General features: G+C 35.2%; 1 protein-coding gene across 2 annotated transcripts in view; it reads left to right on the forward strand.

Moving 5' to 3' along the window:
• Positions 1–205: 205 nt before the first annotated feature.
• The window catches only part of LOC132149581 (phospholipid-transporting ATPase ABCA3-like), a 37,004-nt gene continuing 15,037 nt past the window's right edge, over positions 206–22,172 (forward strand). The window contains exons 1-12 of one of the 2 annotated variants that reach the window (XM_059558960.1): positions 206–476; positions 1,462–1,540; positions 4,533–4,788; positions 9,207–9,334; positions 11,690–11,855; positions 12,903–13,162; positions 13,246–13,362; positions 14,580–14,700; positions 18,167–18,340; positions 18,421–18,602; positions 20,995–21,141; positions 22,003–22,132. In XM_059558960.1, coding sequence (XP_059414943.1) covers positions 1,487–1,540; positions 4,533–4,788; positions 9,207–9,334; positions 11,690–11,855; positions 12,903–13,162; positions 13,246–13,362; positions 14,580–14,700; positions 18,167–18,340; positions 18,421–18,602; positions 20,995–21,141; positions 22,003–22,132 — 1,735 coding nt within the window. In that variant the 5' untranslated portion in view covers positions 206–476; positions 1,462–1,486. The remainder of the gene's footprint in view (positions 477–1,461; positions 1,541–4,532; positions 4,789–9,206; positions 9,335–11,689; positions 11,856–12,902; positions 13,163–13,245; positions 13,363–14,579; positions 14,701–18,166; positions 18,341–18,420; positions 18,603–20,994; positions 21,142–22,002; positions 22,133–22,172) is intronic. The other variant, XM_059558961.1, reaches the window with a different exon arrangement.

Here is a 22,172-nt window from a genome sequence, read left to right on the forward strand (position 1 = left end):
GTTATTCAAATTCTTACTGATAAGATGGGTATATTTTTGCATGGTTTTAAAAATTCAAGGGACAAAGTTAGTATTATGTTACTGTCTGTATATTGTTTTCGAGAATTAATAAATTAATAGAAAATATACAAACGTGTATATATATATATATATATATATATATATATATATATATATATATATATATATCGTCTGTCACGCCCATAGAACGTACGCGTCAGTCACGTGACCGCAAGCAGCCGCCCAGCTGGAGGAGGTCACGTGACCGCGTTTGTTGTGTCCGCAACACACTGCACGGCCGCTGTGCTGCAATGGCATTATCGTCATCTTCATCGTTATTATCGTCCTCATGAGTGATATTTCCCGACGGAACGTATCCGTGGCGGGGCCGAGCTAATCGCGAGAGTGTATTCAATGCTCTCCTACTGACAGAGACGCTGCTGGAGCCCAGTGCGGGACAGAAAGACGAGTGAAAGGTGAGCTGTGTGTGAATGCGCTTTCGCGTGCGCGTGCATGCTGTCTATTGTGTTTTGCTATCGGAATTGGGTTAATTGACAAGTTCCTAATGCACTCACAAGATCATTGCAATGTTCAAGCTAAAGGAAACGGATCCATAAGACAGAGATAAAAAACAACAACATTATGCACATTTGATAGAAAACAGCGCTTTAAGTTCAAAGAAAGCAAATGCAAACACAAACACGACAGAAATAAAAGCAGACAATCCCATAATGGCATGAACTCACGACACAGACAAAGCTGTGTCACCGATATAATGTCACTGCCACGTCAAAATGATTAACCCTGCTGGATGTTTAATAATGACATGCATTTATTGACATATGTTGCAAAGATCACAGGTGCGAAGTAGTCAAAAGATGTGCAATTTGGTGATCATTATATGGGGAATATAAAGTCTATTATATTAATATACTACTAATGTTTAAATCTGAAGTTTGGGATGCGAGATGACTTGTTCCCCTTTAATAGTGATTAAATTGGCCTTTTTAGCCGTGTATAAGTGTTGCAAATGATATTGTTGTCATAGACATTTGCCATCATTTATTCGCCCTCAAGTTGTTGCAAACCTTTATGACGTTCGTTCTTCTGTCGAACACAAAATCTATATTTTAAAGAATTTTCATAACCAGAAAGTTGACGGTAGCCATTGACTTCCATTGTATTTTTTTTTTCTCTACTATGGGAGTCAGTGGCTACCGTCAACATTCTTCAAAATATCTTCGTTTGTGTTTTAATTTTGGGGTGAAAAATCCCTTTATCTAGGTACGTTTCAGTTTTCTGATCACGTTGTGCAATCAGAAGTTCAGTAATGGTCTGAACTTCTTGTTTCTTACGGGAAACACGAGTCGTCTCAGGACAGAGTAGCTCTAAAAAAATGTTTGTCTCATATTTCTCTAAAGCCTCGTGCCATGACCTGACATTCACTTTGTTTTCGTCCAGGTTGTGAAGCTCTGTGAATCTGAAAATGGCCGTGTGGCAGCAGTTTGGATTGCTTCTGTGGAAGAACTATATTCAGCAAGTGAGTACTTGTCTTGTAATTGTAATATTTGTGTGTGTTTGGGGTCAGTAATATATATATTTTTTAAAGAGGGAAATTCTTTAATACAAGGAGGCATTAAATTGATAACAAGTGACAATAAAGACATTTCTAACGTTACAAATGATTTATTTTTCAAATGAATGCATGCATGCAATTCATTCATGAACAAATATGTATCATGGTTTCTACAGAAAGACGAAGCAGTGGCTGATCAGAAACGGTTTAGATAGTCAGAGCTTATAAGTGCAGTTCTGCACGCTCCTGAATCATCTCAGAACTAAGTGCAGACGTGATGTAAAGAAGAGATTCATTGTGCAGTTTAGAGAGCTGCATTGATAATTGAGTTACTTTGTTAAGAAAGGGAGTGTGCTTGTTGCATACATCGCGATAATATTTTCTTTTTCTTTTGTCTTGCCCCACCCTGACTGAAGAGTTAAATGTCACTCATGCTGATAACAATCAGAAGTGTTTCTTGAGCAGCAAATCATCATATCTCAATGATTTCTGAAGGATCATGTGACGCTGAAGACTGCTGAAAATTCAGCTTTGCAGCACAGGAAAAAATTACAATTTAAACTGCATTCAAATAGAAAATAGTTATTTTAAATTGTAATAATTTTTCACAATTTTACTGTTTTTACTGTATTTTTTACTGTATTGGTGGCTATATTGGTTGTGCAATGCTTTAGGGCTTTACACACTGCAATAAAAGGGTTTCTGTGGGTCATAAAAAGTTTTATTTCCTCTTCCACAAATGAACGACTTAAAATCATGGCATTAAATGCTCCATGCACTTCTATATAAAAAAATCTATATCTTCCTCAGTGTTTTTGTCTTGTTTTTCATCCTTAAATCACTTCGATAAGTTTCTCTGAAAAACAAGACTTCTTATCTCATCTTATTTAGGAATCTTGCAGTGGATTTTTTGACTTATTGTGTTTTTATGAACTTACTGTGTTCCCTTGAATTTATTCCTTTAATTTTCTTTAGTTGGTCTCTAAAAGGTCTTAACCATGTCCTGAATTTACCTTCACAAAGCTCTGGGTTATAAAGGCCACAAATTACGCCGCCAGAGGTATAGTGCGTGAAATAATGCAGCGCTGAAATGTCAAATGTGTCGTTTAGATTCAGGCAACCACATTATACACTTCCTTCAGACTGTAGCCTCATGAAACATTCATGTTTTGTACGCTCACAAACATCCACACTGTGGTATGATTCCGTATTTTTAGCAGATTACAGAATAATTAAGACGAACAGCTTGTTCTGCTCGTCCAATAAATGTTTATTAACATTGTAAGTATGCAGATGAGAATGTGATCAATCCTTTAGGGCAAAGTATGAACAATGTCAAAATGGAACAAGATAATCCAAAATGATGACGAAAAATGACTTACTCAACGATTTAAAGTGTGAAAAGCCCATTAGACTGTGTTTAGTCTGAAAAATCAGAATAAATCTATAAAGACTAAATATTTTAGTTGAAGAAACTAGATATTTAGTTTAAATGTTGTCAATCTCGCCTTCAAACAGCAAGCAGCAGAATCAGATCTCTTTTACCATCTTAAGCAAACAAGGAAATGTTTCAACTAGTTTGCAGTGGATAAAAGTGCACAAGCAAAACAAAGGCGTGGAGTCGAATTCAACGTGGCTGTATTAAATGACTTCTGTGTTGCTTCCCATATTTAGATAAGATTTGAGTCTCTCTTTCATGAACACAAGACAAGAGAAGCTCTGTTTAGCGCTGCTGCATCGGTGGTGTTTGCATGTGTTTTTCACTCTCATTATACCAGACCATTGCTCTGCACACTTGCCATCTTGTGTGCAATCGTGTGCAGGTGAAGTCTATCAGAAGTCCACTTTCTAAAGTCAGTTGAGCGTTGCTCTTCGCTCCTGATAAAGGGCTGCTTGCTCTCTACTGGGCTCCAGCTGTTGTTAGGAAACCCAAGGCAAGCCTCATGATGGCACACAGCGCTGTCTTTCTGACCCAGTTCAGAGTCTACAGCTCCTCATCGATCTAGATCAAACCTCAGGTGCTGTGTGGGATCCTGCTCGTGCACACAGTGGCTTATTGGCACTAGATTAGCAACATGAATATGTCTAATTCACCTGTCCACACAAACAAGAAGCTTGTGCTTTGAAGCTGATCATCATCATTTTTTAATCTTTCAAAAAAAATCTTTGTTAATTCTATTTTACTTTATATTTTTATTTAATTATTTTTTATTTTAATTATTTTATTTTTTTTAAACTACCTAAAATGTCAAAAAGAAAAATATACAGCAAATATATAGAAAAACACAAAAAGCAGGTGTGTATATATATATATATATATATATATATATATATATATATATATATATCTGTATTTTATTTTACACACACACACACACACACACATATATATTATTATTCTTTTTTTTCCCTTTTATATATATATATAGACTGTATTTTATTTTACTTGGCTTTATTTTATTTTACTTCATTTAATTTGGTTTTATTTTACTTTATAAGTATTGAATTGTATTCCTAAAATTTTAGCTAACCTTGTATCATGACTGTAAAAATCATCAGTTCCACCACAAACAATTATTTTTAATGTAAATGAAATGTTACTTTTTATTATTATATTTTATTTTAATATAACTAAAAAATATTGTTTCATTGTAACAATCTAAATTATGGAAGTGTATTCATAAAAGTGCACTGAACACATGAGAGCTATGGCTTGGTGGTTAGCCTATTTTAATTTATTTTGTTATTTATTTTATTATTATTATTTTCATTCGATTTCATCCGGCAGACACTTTTATTCAAAGCGGGTTACATTACTTTGAAGGTATTTTTCAATGTTTTGTAACTTTAAGTGACCATTATTCCATTCTTCCATCTTCCACACATGTGTATGTAGCTGTCAGTCCACTCTTCTTCTGTTCTTCTTGCTGACGTCCTCTGTTCTCTCGTCCTGCAGAGGCGTCAGATCCTGGTCACACTGGTGGAGATCGCTCTGCCTCTGCTCTTCTCTGCTATCCTGATTGTCCTGCGACAGAAGGTGTCCTTCATCAACTACCCCAATGCCACGCAGTATGGCAGCTTCTCTTTGAGCTACCTGCCGTCCACACTGTGTCGCCCGGACCTGCAGCTGGCCTACGTGCCTGCAAACGCCAGCGTGGTGCGGCGGGTCACCGAGGACGTGCAGCAGAGCCTGCACGGCTGCATCAGGAGCGGTGAGGGGTTCATGAATACAGCAGCTACTGCATCTGGCTTGACTTCAGTCACTGGCTGATGATGTTACCAGCTCTCTCCATACGCTCAGTGAAATGATTAAAAAATATATAATAATAATTGACTCCATAGGAAACGTGGAAATATGAAATAGCTAGTATTAGTATTAGTTCAGTAATATTGTAAAAAAATAAATAAATAGAAAATATACCGTATGTAATGAATTGGTTAAATGATGCTAATAGCAGGTCATTTTATATAAATTAAAATTAAATTTTTCATAAATGTTTTTATATATATTTATGCTGTCAACAAATGGCAAAAAACAAAAATGTTCTATTTAAAATAAATATTAATGTTAATTGATTTAATGTTAAATATCTTTATCATTATTATTATTGTGTATTATTTACACCGTCAATGACTCAATTTGAGTCATTACATATATATATATATGTAGCAGTAAATTGTCCACACTTTCGGGGTTTTCATATTTCATGGAAAAATTGCAAATAACTTACAATTTTAAATTTGTGGTTTCCAGATCTGGGCAACTTATGAATATGGATATAATTTAAAAAAGTGATGGAAATTTCTATAGTTTAATTAAAAATAAGTTATATTTGTAAAATGTTTATTTGTATAGAATTTGCTCCAGAAATCATGAATGAAAGGAAAACCTTAAACTAAAATTTGTAAAAACTTTGGAAAAGACCAAACGAATATTCCTATAATGTTGTCACACTCAACCTCTATAAATTGCACCTCATGAGTGCAATAACTCCTTTTATTGATATTGCATGTCTATCCTGAAATCATGCATGTCTAGATAAGTCATTAAAGTTCACTGGTCCAAAAGTGTGTGATCCTAGCGCTAGTATAACTGTCCTGCTCTACAATATGTGTGAGTTTGCAGTTGAAATGGTAGTATATGTTGAGGTTTTGTCATGAAATAGCGTCGTGACTTCACAGAACTGCCTCTGTCTGACCCTTGAATTGTCCTGGTGCTTGTGTTTATGGGCTGTCATGAAGGCCTGCAGGGAAATATGCAGTGGTGAGTCACATAATAAACGATTCTCTGGGCTGCGTCCTGATCATGTGACTCACGCCAGACCCCTTTTGTCGCTCTGAGCGAGAAGATCCATCATCTGATGCCTCAACTTTGACTGTAAAATGAACAGCTTGATGGTGTTAAAATGCTGTGTGATATTCACAAATGATCTCTGACTGAATAGCCTGCTTCAAAAGAGTCTGCTGCAGCACTGATGAAATGAAAGTCAGCGAATTAGACACTTTAAGCTCAGACTTGTGGGATACATGAGACAAACATATAATTTATCTGAAATAACTGAGTTTTCAGTAGCGGTTCATTTCATGACGAAAGCAATGGCTTGAGGATAAATGAGGTTCTGATTCAGTGAGTCATTTGAAGAATCAGTTCATTTGTTCTGAGTGACATTCATCACACTGTGTGTTTGTTATTGTGTGCAAACAATCAAAAACAACACAATAGAAAGGTGTTTTATCTGTTTGTCTTTATAATATTTTGCAGCTCAGACTGCAAACTCATAAATAGATATTTCTAGTATTTTAAAACGGAAACAGTGCATAACTCTCAAAATCACTAATCAGTGTTATCTTAGGATTTATTTATACTATTATTGTGTTTAATAATATCTTGAGTTTATTTATTTTATTTGTTATGTTATATTTTCATTTTTCTTGTTCTACATTTTAATTTCAAGTCATTTTGTTTTAGTGATTGTTGCCGATTTTATTAGATCGTTCATTTTTTTATTTATTTAGCTTTAATTTATCTGTATTTAAATTTTAGTGGTTATTCGTTGTTTTTATTTTCAGTTTTTCATCTAATATTAAAATTGTGTTTTATTTAAGCTTTATTATAATTAACAGAAATGATTTTAATAGTTTTAGCTAACATTAGTCACTAAACACTGCCACTAACAGAACAAATTGATATTTTTTGTATTTATTCAGTAGTTAATAATAACAAACCTATCACTAACAGAACCGACTGATTTATTTATTTATTTTTGTAATAGTAACAATACTGTCACCAACAGAACTGATTGATGTTTTTTGGTAGTTATCAATAACAATACAATCACCAAAGGAATCGATTCATATTTTTGGTATTTTATTGATTATTATTATTATTTTTGGTGGTTAACAACAATACTATCACCAACAGAACCGATTGATATTTTTGGCAGTTTTTTATTTTTTTGTTTGTTTTTGTAGTGATTCAAAACCAGAATGGTTCAGAACTAGAACTGGTTCTCTATTGCAGACATATTGGCGCTTTTCCACTACACAGTACCAGCTCGCCTCGGCTCGCCTCGACTCGGCTCTGTTTGGTTTTCCACTGTGTAAAAGTTGTACCTGTACCGGCTTCCAGGTACTTTTTTTCGTACCACCTCCGGCGAGGTTCCAAGCGAGCTGAGGCGATACTATAATGTGACGTGAAAACCCAGCAGACTGCTGATTGGTCAGAGAGAATCGTCACTATTCACTGCGTCATCATTACACGCGCCAGCAATAGTATCCAGATAGTATCCAGAATAACCCCGCCATTTTTAAAAAGTTTGGCCAGAGATTGCGTGATATATCCAATATATCCCGAGGATCAAAAACAACATGCACTCGATTTCCTCCATTGTCCTGTGTGTGTGGGTAGCGGGTGTGTGTCGCGTAGAAGACGGCAGTTTCCTGCAGCGTCGCTATGACAACCAGGTACTATTGTGGAGGTACTATCTGCAATGGAAAACGGAGCGAAAAGCGAGCCGAGTCGAGTCGAGTCGAGCTGGTACTGGTAATGGAAAAGCGCCAATAGACACAATAGTCCGTTTCAGCAGGACTTCAAAAGTGGCTTTATTGCTCATTGATTGTTATTATCTCTCGCTGTTGTGTTTACATAGACACAGATGCTTGCTGGATTTTCTAGTTGATCCTCCAGGTGTGTTGATGTCAGTTCAGGACAGGACGAGCCACTGACTCTGAGCCAGTTTAACCGGCTCAACCGATGCAGGAACTCACAATAAAGCCATGTGAGACCAGTTACAGGTCAGACGAGCATTTGACCCAGATTTGATGAAAAGTCTCATTATTTATTCACCCTCATGCTGTGTTGTTTTGTGGAACAATGAAGAACAGTAAAGCGACAATAAAAAGTACCATATAAAATCCAAAGAATGGAATGCTTCTTGAAAACATTTAACTTTTTGTTGCATGGAAATAAATAAGAGTGTGGGTTTATATGAACACAAGGTTGCGTAAATAACAGCGGCCTTTATATTTTCTGCTCAAATATTGCTTTAAAGCTGCTCACTTATTGGGGTCAAAAGCATGTTTGTGTGTGTGTGTGTGTGTGTGTGTGTGTGTGTGTGTGTGTGTGTGTGTAATTTCATTTAGTTGGTGAATCCCAGTCGAGACCTGGCTGAATTCCCTCATTAGCTTTTACTTTTAACATTATTTTCTCTTGAAAACGGCCCTAACAGCCATCAAGATATCATTAACATATGTTTCCAGTAGGCTGAGAAATCCTAAAATCAATTCGTTTAAAGGTCAAACAGTGAGCCTGTGTCCACACAGCTGCTTTAAAGGTTTTGTATGATTGCTTAAATGGTTACATTTCTCATCAATTCATCAGTTTTTATCAGTTTACTCCTCAAACTTTCTGGGTTCTGAAATTGATTGCATGTAACGATATGAAGGATTTTCCTTTCTTTGCTGCCATGATGCTAATGTGTTGTGTGCGGTTGCCCTGTGGGGACGTAGTAAAGATGCATTTTAACCACTGATTCTTCACAGCATCGTCCTTTGAAAGAAAGTTATTTTCACAGCGCAGAGCTCAGCGTCTTCTTGACATTGTGTTATCCACACGAGCTACAGCGTTTGAAGGGTTAAAAACGCATGCAGGCATTATGCAAATGTGTTAACTTGTGATTTGGGAAGTGGGAGGAAATGACACGTTTAAGCACTTCAGAGTCATCTATTTCTTTTGAGAGACAGTAACTTTATTTATGATGCACTTTTCAGCTTTATTACATTCACATACAGCTGCATTACACACTGCATGAACGATCGTTTTCAAAAATCCATAATAGGGGCACTTTAATAATAATAATAGTTATTATTATATTTTGTTGTTGTTATTAAAATGCAATTATTCTAATTATTAATTAGTTATGATATAAAATGTATTATGTATTGTTATTATTTAAACTCGGTTATTATAATTACTACTAGTTAACTAATGATTTTTTTTTTCTTTTAAAATTGTAATTATATTTTGCATGAAGGAAATGAAAGCGTTGCTTAATGCACGTGTTGTGTTGATTATAAATGAAAGCTGTAGTAAGAGTAATGGAGAGGTCTGTGGCTTGCTCTTGTTTTGCAGTGCGGGGCTTTGAAACTGAGCAGCAGTTGGAGGAGTTTGTGAAAACCGACCCAAAGTCAGGCAAGATCTTGGCAGCTATTGTGTTTGAGCACCAGTTCACACAGGAGGACGAGCCGCTTCCTCTGCAGGTGAGATGTGACCAACCGGACAGACCAGTGCCTGGACCAATTAGCATTCCCCGTCACCCTCGTCCTGTTAGCCAAGACCAACCTGACCAGCTGCATACCGAACACTCGGAGTTCTGTGAAGAAATCCAGCATCAACTGAAAACAAAAAGCATTATTACATAAAACAATATAAAATCAAAATATAATAGAATTGTTATTTAAATTGCTATTTTAGTTATAAATTTAATATAATTAAATATATATTGCATTATGAAACATTATACATTATTAAATACAATTATTTTTCATTAAGAAAATTAAGCTAATTATTTACATATTAACCCTCAAATTTTCATAACTGTCATAAATCCCATACTGTTTACTAATGTTAGTAATACAAAAATCACTCTGTAAGATTATAATAATATTATTAAATACTAGAAACATTATGACAGAAATATTTATTATTTCTAACATTTCAATTTAGTAAAAGTAGTAATAGTTATAATAATTGTTATTATTAAACACTTGATTTCTTTATTTTACAGTGAAATGTATTTTTATTAAGTAATACTACAACACTAATAATAATAATAATAATAATAATAATAATAATTGTATTTTAAGCTGTAAAATTGCATGCTAAAGAATTTAAACCATTATGTGAATGAGTCTCATAAAAATAAAAATAAATCATGTATTTCACTATGGTATCAAAAAAATTTAAATAAACAATTAACAATTATTATTCAAATAAAATATTTATATTTGATTTATAAAATAACATAAATATATATTCAATATATGAAATTATTATTATTATTGTTATTATTATTATATTTAAATTTTTATTTTGCATAAAGAAAATAAGTTATTTTTGCATTGTAATAATATTTGTTTGAATTATGTTGATATTAAACCCATTTCCCTCTCAAATTCTCTTTAATGGAATAAATTCCATGCTATGTACTAATAGTAATATTGATACAGTAATAAAATAGGGCAGTCGTGGCCTAATGGTTAGAGAGTCGGACCTGTAACCCAAAGGTCATGGGTCAAGTCTTACCGGCTGGGATTTTTATTTCTGTACAGCGCGCTCTTCCACCGAAACCCCCAATTGCTTCCCTGCTTTATTTCTGTTTTAAAATTATTAAAAGACAAATAATATTTGATTTGAATCAGTTTTTTTTTCTACATTCTAATAACTGCCAAAAACTTATGCGAAATCACTTTATTTCTTTAGATTTTGTGTGAAATAATGCGCAGACTTGCCTATTTACTTGTCTTTCATGATGATAACCGTTACTTAAAGCGAAGGAGATGTTCTTTTCTGAACATTTGAGGACAAATTGACCTGTTTTCCACAGAAGTCAAGAGTGCAGGAGGAATCAGGCCATTAGTGCACTAGCAACAAATAGCCTCAAAGCATATTGGTTTGATGTCTCCGTTTCCCTGTCAGCTGTTCTGAGATGTGCTTGCTGAGGTTTCTCCTCGTGGAGAGATGAGCTGTGGTCTGCTCTCTTCTCATCTCTCATGATGAAAGCTCTCGCTCACAGACAGCGAGTCTTCACTGAGGATTTAATGAGTTTACTGCAGCTCCTGGAGCAGCATCCAGGAAGAGAGACACTTTTATGTCAAATCTGTGTTTGATTTATTTATTTTTTAAACTTCTTTAAGAATTGCTTAAGAATGCTTTTATGAATCAGAAATGTGTTTTTCCTCGTTTCACAAATGAGGCCCGGAATTATTTTTTTTGTCAGAAGACTGATTTAATCTGTCAGGTTAAAATTTCACAAAACAAGGCAAAACAATTATTTGTATTATTAAATACTCAATTTCTTTATTTTGCTGTGAGAAATTACAAAATAAATATTTCTTATTTTGTTTTGTTTTTAAATATTATTAAACACTTTTTTCTTTATTTTACAGTAAAATTTGTTTGTGTAATACTTTAATTATAATTTTTATATTTAATGATGATTATAATAATAATAATAATTATTATTATTATATAGTTTTATTGATATATAATCACAATTTTGGCCCAAATTATGCAGCCCTACAAACAAACACAAACCTGGGACTTAAAAAAAAAAAAGTTGCATTTAATTTATTTTATTTTTTTAAATCTCAAGTTATTCTCAAAGTTAGTTCAAATAATTAAATATCACGTGTGCTCTGAGGTGTATATATATTGAACAATATTCATTATTATCTGGTGTGGTGAGTGTAAGGTTGTAGGTTCAAACCCCTCAGGAGTCATTCAGTGTTTATTGTGCCATTAATCAAGACACGTGTTACTTCGGGGTTTGACCCTGTAACACACGAGATGTCAGAGATCATTTGCTGATCAAGCTTTGATGTCATGTGTGGCAGGTCAGCTATCATCTGCGCTTCACGTACAGACCCAGAAATGCCCCGGCGCGCGAGAAGTTTGAGTTCAACCCCAACAGTGATCTGGACTGGCACACGCTCAGTCTGTTCCCGCTGTTCCAGCTGCCCGGGCCCAGAGAACAACACGAGCCAGACGGGGGCACGCCAGGTCAGTGCGCACCAATGCATTGTGGGAAATGAACCCAGCAGAAGCAACCTGCAAGACATGAATTTCAAGTTAAAGGAGTAGTTCAAACAACAATGAACATCCTCGTCCTCAGGCCCTCAGTTTGTTTCTTCAATCAGATCACGTATGATTGAGACCTGAAACTGATCTGGAAATATCCAAATGCATGCATTTTTTCCCCCCTTTTTACACTGTCATAAAACAGATCTGATCTAAAGAAATCTGAATTGGGTCACATTTAACTGGCAGTGTAAACGAGGCCTAAGTCTGCTAATTCACATGTGCTTAATGTTGAACTTCTATGCATTCGAATATAGATGCTGTTAAAGCTAATAGCCACAAAACTACAGTTTTAAGCGCTAGTATCAGTTCTTTAAAAATCTCTATAATCAAAAAACATCCATTAACATGCAATTAGTAGTTGATTTCTTCCTTGATGACCTTTTGCTGTCAGTTACCATCAGCAGATGAGATAAACCACAATAAACCTTAATGAAACCTTAATGAAACCATTAGCATCAGGTCTGAACTTTGAGGACGCGGTGCTACAAATGACATCTTGATCTTCACTTGCACGACTCTTCAGGCCTCACCGTTCTTTCATCTGCGTTTAATTACATAGAGTTGCTTTATACTGCAAGTGCGCAGACAGCACAGCGAGTGTTTTGATCTTCAAGGGTCGTCGTGGTTTGAAAAGCCATGAGAAGCTGCGAGGCAGACACACACAAGATTTATAATGTTTTCACATTAAAATCATGTTTTACCACACACATTGTACCGGCTTTACTATAGAAACAGTGAGATCGTAATGGTTACAAATAGCCTCATTCACTTGCACTGCATTTAGCTCACTGTAAGCCAGACTTTTGTGTTTTTTTAAAGAGCAAGCAGGATAAGTGGAAACTAATATGCGCAGTATCCAACATCAAACCACAAATGCTGTCAATTTTAGCGTGTGTTTGTAAAGAACCCATTCGATTCATTGAAACCCTCAGAGGAATCTAATGAGTACTGTATGTGTCTGGACAGGATATTACCGCGAGGGCTTCCTGCAGGTGCAGCACGCCGTGGACCGGGCCATCATGAAGGCCTACAACAGCACGGCGGCGGCGGCGCTCCTCCAGAGAGCCCAAGTGCTGCTGGCTCGCTTCCCTTACCCAGCATTCCTCTACGACGTCTTCATCCTGGCCATCCAGAACCAGCTGCCACTGCTGCTGGTGCTCAGCTTCACCTACACGTCTCTGAACATCGTCCGGGCTGTGGTGCAGGAGAAGGAGAGGAAACTGAAGGTGCAGAAGGTGGACATGGATTCTGTTGCTCTAGGTGTGAGAAAGCTTCACTGCAGCCCTGTGTGTGTGTGTGTGTGTTGCAGGAATACATGCGCATGATGGGTCTCAGCAGCTGGTTGCACTGGAGCGCCTGGTTCCTCATGTTTTTCCTCTTCCTCTCCATCTCTGTATTCTTTGTCACCGTGCTTATCTGCGTCAAGGTAAACACATAGAATCTCTTCCTTGTTAAGTGCTTTGTGCTGCTAGAAATACCACTGCACTGTTTGCATGTCTGTGCAAGGTTTGTTTTTATCTTACTTGAGAACTGAGAACCAGTTTTTATTCAGAACAAGTTTCACTTGTTGCACAAACGCACTTGAACCGTTTTTTTTTTTCATGACGTTTAGTTCATTTACATTTTCCTCCGATATAGATGTTGTAGATACATATGTTTCTTTACATGATAACTTTTACCTAAAGGTAGAGTATGCATTTAGAGTATTGCTTTAATAAAATTTTTTTTATAAAAAAACGTATTTTTATTTTTTTTGGAAGATATTATTTTAGTATACAGTCTCTCTTTCTCTTTTTCCCTGTTAACGTTAACATATACAATTTCCTTCACTCTAAACATTAAATACCATTTAATATGGTATGTATAATACTGGCTATTTTTATATATTTTTAATAATGATTACTATATAATATATGTATTTGTATATTTCAAATAAATACTTCTATAAAACTCAAAAATAATACTCAATACTATAAATTGATTAGTAATTTGCATGTTCAAATTAAATGTGTTTAGTGTGTAAGTGTTTAGAATGTATTACTTTGCAATTTGGTCATATTACAATTTTCCAAAGCCAAAAAAGCACACAAACATTTCCACATTAGCAAAAATAATATTTTAATATATTACGTTTTTAAATATTTATATATAAAAAATCACACTAATACATTGACTAATTCATATATTTTTATAGTAAACATTAACATACAATTTCTGTAATTATAAATTTTAAATGCTATAAAATATGTGTGATATATGGATATGTGTGTGTATATTATTAATACAATTCATTGTTCAAATTATTACATTTTCTATAAAATGATTATTAAAATTATTATTAAAACAATAAATGTTAAATAACACAAATTATTGTATGTATTAAACTGCTTATACACACACACACACACACACACACACACAAGTATTTTTTTTTTCCCACAAGCAAAAACAGTTCTTGATATTTTCATTTAAATAAATAAATACATTTCTCTACACCATATTGTAACTGAAGGAGTGCAATAACTGTTATTATCTGAGGAATCAGAATCATGAAGTACAATGAGAATCATCCCAAACAACATATTTGTTCTTTCTTTAAGCTTCCCATCTGAGATGGTCCACACTGTGTTGTTTTCTTGTCAGGTGAGTCCTAACGGAGCGGTGTTGAGCTACAGTGACCCCACGCTGGTGTTTGTCTTCCTGCTGGTGTTTGCCGTGTCCACCATTAACTTCAGCTTCATGATCAGCACCTTCTTCTCCAGAGGTGACTTCTCCATCTCTGCTCTGCTCTGTGAAAGTGTGATTTCTCTGTCAGCACAGGTCATTCCACTCTCTCCTCTGAAGGACCCTGACTGTATATACAGCGCTTTAATCAAACACAGCCTCGTCACCAACAATAAAGAGAAAGCAGAGGTGACCAAAGAAATGAAGGCATATTTGCAGTATTTTAAACTCAACTCTCACAAAGCTTTCAAAAATCAGCTCTCCTTTGTCTGTTTCTTTTCTCTGCCAAACAAAAACCAGGGATTGCTACAAACGGTGTGTAAAAGCAGGTAACCAGCTGAGTGCAAATGTTCAGGTTGCAGTTATTGAAATGCTTTTAGTGAGTGAAAGCAGGAGTCGTGGCTGGACTGTGTTGTGTTTGATTGGTGCTTGTGAGCGCGGCCCTCAGGCGAGCTAATAATAAGATGCTGCTTTAATAGTGGATTCATCACGCTTTGACTCTTCATCCTGATGGGAGGAAAGAATGGGAAATCAGACATGCTTTGGTGTACCATCTGTTTTATTTCATTATTGTGTTCACAAGTGACTCATTATGGAAACTACACTGATTTGAGAACCGGCGGTTTTCACACGTGTGGTTTTGAGTTAAAGCTACTCACTCATCATTTACTCGACCACATGTTGTGAAAAATATGCAAAAATCGCGATGTTTCTAAGCTGATCATTTCCATACAATATAAGTGGATGGTGACCGAGATATGTTTTTCTAATGTGATATTTTTGTCTTAATTTCTAATACAAATATAAAAAAAATAATAATAATAATCAAGCAAAATGACTTAAGAAAAAAAATATTAAAAAATCAATAAATTAAAATAATGTGAATTTATGGTTTAAAATGGAAGAAAATATACTGTGTTTTCCTTTAAATTAAGTTTATTTTTCTTACCTCATTTTTCCTTCTTTAAAGTATAAACTCACTTAATTTTTATACTTTTTTTGATACTTCTTGGTATTTTAAGTAATTTTGCACCTCAAATAAATTAATCTTAATTTAAGCATGTATAGATATTTACACTGGAAAACAAGTCAAAAATACTGATTAAGAAAATCTTTTTTCCCCATTTTTTTTCATGCATAAACGACAAAATGATGATTGATTTTTTTTTTCGCATTTAGCTTCTGTTCACTAAAATAGCATTCCTTCTGCTCTTACTCTCCAAACTTGTTCACATTCCTGCATTTTAAAACCTGGCACAACACGTTTAATGTTTTCTTTTTGCGTGAAGGGTTTTTTAAGTAAATTGCATTGAATAAAAAAGCACAAATATGCTGAAGCATTAATAAATCATCAAACGAGTGAGAACCCTCTTAAAGGGCAGTTTTGAAGGGCATTAAATTCTGACACGTAGCATCATTGTGTAGGAGGAAAATGAGGCAGTGCATGTCTGTATTGCTGAAAAAAGCACTTTCAGGCAGGAGATGTAATAATCATATGTTGTCCTGTGTAAAAAATCAGCTGACACACTGTGCTTTTATTAAGAGTAATGTTTGCTTGTTTGGACTCGAGGCTAATGCTTTGGGTGACACTAATATGTTAAATATGGTAGATTTACCTATTCGTATGTTTCATGCTTCATTTGCTTTCATGTCAAAGCTTCAGTCCAACCATTTTTATATATAAGTACTTAAAGCTAATTTAGGACCGCTAAGTTTTTTTTTTTTTTTGTATTACTGCAGTCTAAATAGATTTATTTTTTTATTTATTTGAAAATGTATTGATTGATTTGTTATATATATATATATATATATATATATATATATATATATATATATATATATATATATATATATATATATATATATATATATATATACTTTATTATTAAATGTATTTTATTCTCTTTTTTTGCTTTTATTCATTTGTTTGTTTCTTTATTTATTTATTTTATTTTAAACTAAAACCAGTACAACAATATAAAAATTCAACAATTTAATTACAATTTCACCTCTTTTTTTTTTTTTGCATCAAAACTCTTAATAATCCTAAAATGTTTCATTTCTTTAAGCTATATAGAATGTCTCATTTTATGACCTGTTCATTTTCTTGGCAGGATCTTGTTATTATCATTATAATAACATTTATTATTTATTCTTGTGGTTTTAGACCACTAATAAATGTGATGCATGTTATTCAAAAGAGACTGGAGCTCTCGGGTTGAGAAAGGCTGAATATGGATCTTAATCAGCACGTCCTCCTCCACCGGTCCGGCCTATTCAAAGCCCAAATGACATATTGTTGAGTGTAAAGGTTCTTCTCTGCGTCCCTCTGAGATGTAAATGTAAAAATAGCCCAGTGTGTCATTTTCTTCCATTTGATGAACAGCGGTGCGTCTCTTTTCACTGCTCTTTTCTCTCATTGGCTCTTTTGTGGCTGTTTGAGGGTCGGGGGGATGTAGCTCAAGGCTGTGTGTGAGTGCAGGGGTTTGAATCTGGAGCTCATAATGGAAACTCACTCACCCGTTCACGTCACACATCCGTCATTGAATCTCTCACACTGAACCTCATGCTGGGGAGAGTGAACGGCACTAAAATGATGGTCGGGTCACATTTACCCAGAGATGATTTATTTTCTAACTGGTTTCTAGAGAAAAGTTCACAGTGTATTTATAATAATATATTTATGTTCAATTAATAACATCATTTTACCTTTTTGTTTGCTTGTTTCTTTCATTTACAATTGTGACTTTTTTTTCTCTCCCTGTGAAAGAATCAGACTTAAATACATTTCTTCCCAAATCTCATTGATATAATGAGGAGAAAATAATGAAATGTTATTTGAATTGATTTAAAATTAGAAAAATAAAAAATAAATATTATTTAAAGTTTAAATTATTTATAAATGGTATATATATATATATATATATATATATATATATATATATATATATTATACACACAGAATTTTACAGTGTGAATTTTTTTTCTTCAACTTTCAAAATTACCTATTTTTTTCCTATGAATTAAATTACAGTAGTTTTATTTAGAGAATCACCATTTTGAATAATGGGAAATACAAAAACACAGTTTTTCCTGAGTCAGAATCATACATTTCTCTCTAAATTCCCATGAATATATCATGAAAAATAATGAAAATGAAAAGAAAACATGAAAATAAATATTAGATTTATTATAAACGAATATTTTATTTATAAAATAAAAATGTTTTCAAATAATAGTCAACTTTTTTCGTTGCCTTTATTTAAATCAGCATGAATTATTAAATTACAGCTCTTTTATATAGAGAATCACCATCGTACATAATTGGAAATATGAAAACACAAATGTCCCTGCAGTTGATAGTAAAACCAGTGACACGATGTTAAACATCTTAAAGCAAAATATAATTTCTTTCTTTTGATTTTACAGTGCAGATGACTTGTTCTTGTGATGTATTCATAGATTCCTTAGCAAATGTTTCAGTTCGGTTTCTTTCTCTCCTGTAGCGAATGTGGCCGCAGCTGCCGGCGGCTTCATCTACTTCCTGAGCTACCTGCCGTACGTCTTCCTGTGGCCTCGCTATGACCTGCTGTCGCACGCCCAGAAAGTCTCCGCATGCCTCATCTCCAACGTAGCCATGGCAATGGGAGCCCAGCTGATCGGCATGTTTGAGGGCAAAGGTCAGGGGTCCGACTGAACCTGAGCCTGCTGCTGCTCTAATCACACTGTGTCCTGACGCTCGTGTCCTGTGTGTCCGCAGGGACGGGCATCCAGTGGCATAACCTGTTTGAGCCGGTGACGGTGGACGATGACTTCTCTCTGGCTCAAGTGCTGGGACTGCTGCTGCTGGACTCTGTGCTGTACGCTCTGGTCACCTGGTACATGGAAGCTGTGTTTCCGGGAGAATATGGAGTCCCTCGTCCCTGGTACTTCTTCATCCTGGTACGTATTGTCTACATGCACATCATGTGTATTTTCATATTTTCGGTCAAATTAAGCTGCACTGAAAACCAGGATAAAATTTCAAATAAATTGGAAAGATTTAAGGAAAGAAAAAGAGTAAGCAAAAAGGCAATCATGTATAATCATGACCGATCATTTATATAATCACTATGAACTCACATGCAAAATTCCTAGTAATCATAATGTGTGTGTCACTTGTGTTATGTTGTAATGCTATGTGTGATTTTTTTAAAACATAATTTTTATGAGCTCAAAGAACAATCACAAGGAAAAAAAATCTGTTTTTTTGCAATGCAAAATATACTTTACTTTATTCTTAGAAAATAAGAAGATAATAGCAGAATGTTTCTTGAATCCCTCATTTAAAAATGAAACGATGCTCAGTGTTTTGTACCATGACAGTGTTTAGTTTGAGTGGTTATTTCCTCAATCCTCAAGCTTCCTCGCGCACATCACATGGATTAGTGTTCTTGTGAAACCATGGCCAAAATAGCATTATTTTGGCCTCGTGTACATGTCTCAGAGATCAGCGGTTCACCCATGGGAACTCTTTAAAGAGCAAGAGAGTCGATCCAGCACAAGCCCAACTTGAGTGTCTTTCCTGACCGACAGGCTCCTGAAAGACAGGAAGGCATTTGGTCTCGACAGGAAATCCACTCTTATGTCATTGAGACGACTAGGAAGTGCACGCGCAGCCTTATCTCCTGACGTACAGGATTTACTGTGAGGGTTGTGAAGAGGGAGGTGATGAAGAACAGCGGCGTGATTTGCGCAGAGCTATTGTATATGTTGGACAGCCGCTGCATCAATGCTTGTGTTTGCAGACAGGGTTATCAACGGGGCGACAGTAAAGACCCCATCAGAGTGAAAGTGATGTGAAACAATGGGTCACGCCTTTGACTCACTGGATGTCTAACATGTTAATGCACAAATGCCTTCATAAACCCACGTAATGAATGACCTGATTTTTGTGCTTATCTGTAAATCTTTTCACAGATTTATAGGTTTACAGGAATTTTCTACATAATTTGTTACTTAGAAAATAACACTAAAAACATACTAAGGCAAACATCTCTATTACTGTCTATTGTTCAGTGTTAAGGATTTGACCTTTGGCTGTAACTCTGACTCAGTTTTTTCTGTGGACTTGATAAATTGCATTAAATGTTGCCTGAGCATCCTGAAATGAACATCTTAAACCAGCCTAAGCTGGCTTTCTGGTCCGTATCAAACAGCTCAGCAAACTTCCAAGGAGGCTTCAGGATGACTTAACATGATTTAAAATAAGGCAAAACAAGCATTCAAATAATATAAATATCTTATATTAATGATTAATTGTATTATTTCTCATACTGTCTAGAAAACGTGGGTATGTGAGGAAGTCTTATTTAAAAGTGTGATTTCTAGACCTTGAAAAGTCATAGGCATTTTTATAAATGTTAGTATTTCAACAGATTTCACAAAAAAAATGTTTTTTTTTAATTCTTGTAAAACTCGAACAACTGGAAAAGTTTAATTTTGTTGTGGACCGTGTGTGTGGGGGTGGGGGAGTTTTAGGCACTTTCAAGTCGGCTGAAGACTAGCTTAGGCTGGTTTAAGCATGTTTTTTTCCCGCAATGCAAATTTTAGTGCAATTTCAATAAAACTGGTTAAAAAAATCCCTTAGACTCATGTTTTATGTAACTTCAAATGTTTATGGTGCAGTCACATTTACCATTTTTCAACAACTTTCTGTGAAATCCAGTTATTTTCAATGTGAGTCTGCACAATGTTGCTCAAGTTGGTTTCACAGCTGGTTCAGGTTGGCCACTATAATTCACAGCAGAAACGGCTTAATTTTTTCAATAGTTTTTAATGGTTTGCGATGCAGTATTAAACTTAGTTGTAACGTAACTACATATAAACAAATGATTTACAGAAACCTCCGAATTACACCAGTAAACTCACGTAAACTTTAGTGGGAATACACACGATCAGGAATTTCAGGATACCGTTAACTATAAAGATTACATTTTTAAAATCTTTCTAAATTTAAGAGAAGGTCAGAATCTGCACCACAGCTATAATGATCAAGATACAATGCAATTATATCATTGGAATCACTTACAGAATATTTGTTTCCAGCTGATGAACGATAAAAACATTGACTGCCAGCCAGAATCCATCTTTGATGTGAACACTAATATTGTTGTCATTTTCTTATAATTATCGTTCTTAGCGTGAATGGGCCTTTGCATTAAGTTACATTTTATGAGAGGGAAAATATGAATGTTTAGCAGTTCTTAATCATGAAACCAATGGGGAACATTTAGTTATGGTGTGATGTTATGAATGTGTTTATCTAATATTTAATCTCCTCATCTGCTCCTAGCCCTCATACTGGTGCAGCAGTCCTCGTGTGAGCCTGCTGAAGGAGAAGGAGGATGAGGAGGAGGCCGAGAAGGTGTCGAAGGGTGAATACTTTGAAGAGGAGCCAGCTGGACTGGACTCGGGGGTCAAGATCAAACATTTGGCAAAGGTATCATCAGTCACGCTGTGTTTTTAGGCCATTGGCCTAAGAAGTTTGAGCACCTATTAGACAAGGTTAATGGAGGTCTATTGGCACAAAACTTGAATGAAAAGTTTTTAAGGGTGTAAACACCTAGACACACAATATTCTTATCAGAGGATAGACTTCCTCATTCTGAACAACTTTGCCTCTACATCCACTGCTGTCAATCACATTGTTTGTTAAAAAAATGGAGAATATGTTAAAAAATAACTACTTTTGCGAACTAGTCCTAGGTTTTTTGCTCAATCTCTAAAAACAAACCCTGCAGTACAATTCTCTTTGTTCTACGTACATAGCTCTCTACGTTAATAATTATTAAAAAATCTGTCTAAATATACCTAAAAGCCTAAAAGAAACCCCAAACTTGGTGACAGCTTTATGGAGACCACAGCTGACGCCACAACAGTCATAATCGTAAAAAATCTTGAAGCAAAGTGCCAAAAAATGCTCCTTAGCTGATATAAATTACTGTAAACCATGGCTTCTTTGGGCTTGTTTCTATGTTTTACATTTTTAATTTATATTACCTGGGTTCTCCCAAAATGCTTTTTTAAATCATTGATTTAGGTGGTTACAGGCTTGCTAAATAATATGTATTGTCTTTTTTCATTTGTGCTTAAAGCCTTAAAGCGCTTGAACCCCGATAATCGCTGTTTGCAGCTATATTGCTTTAATAATATGATTCATAGGGGACAGATGGTAGACTCTCTGTGTGTGTGTTTGTGTGTGTGTGTGTGTGTGTGTGTGTGTGGGTGTGTGTAAGGGCAGTGTGACGGAGACATGTAGAAGCTTTTGGAAAATGTGAACATGTGAATTGTTCTGACGCAGGTGTTCAAAGTGGGCAATAAGACCAAGGAGGCGGTGAGGGATTTAACTCTCAACATGTTTGAAGGCCAAATCACTGTCCTGCTGGGTCACAACGGCGCGGGCAAGACCACCACACTGTCAATGCTGACTGGTAATGAACACAGCTATGTAGTTTTATGTATGGAATATTG

This window comes from Carassius carassius, chromosome 9, assembly GCF_963082965.1.
Source record: "Carassius carassius chromosome 9, fCarCar2.1, whole genome shotgun sequence".
In the NCBI taxonomy this organism is placed as follows: Eukaryota; Metazoa; Chordata; class Actinopteri; order Cypriniformes; family Cyprinidae; genus Carassius; species Carassius carassius.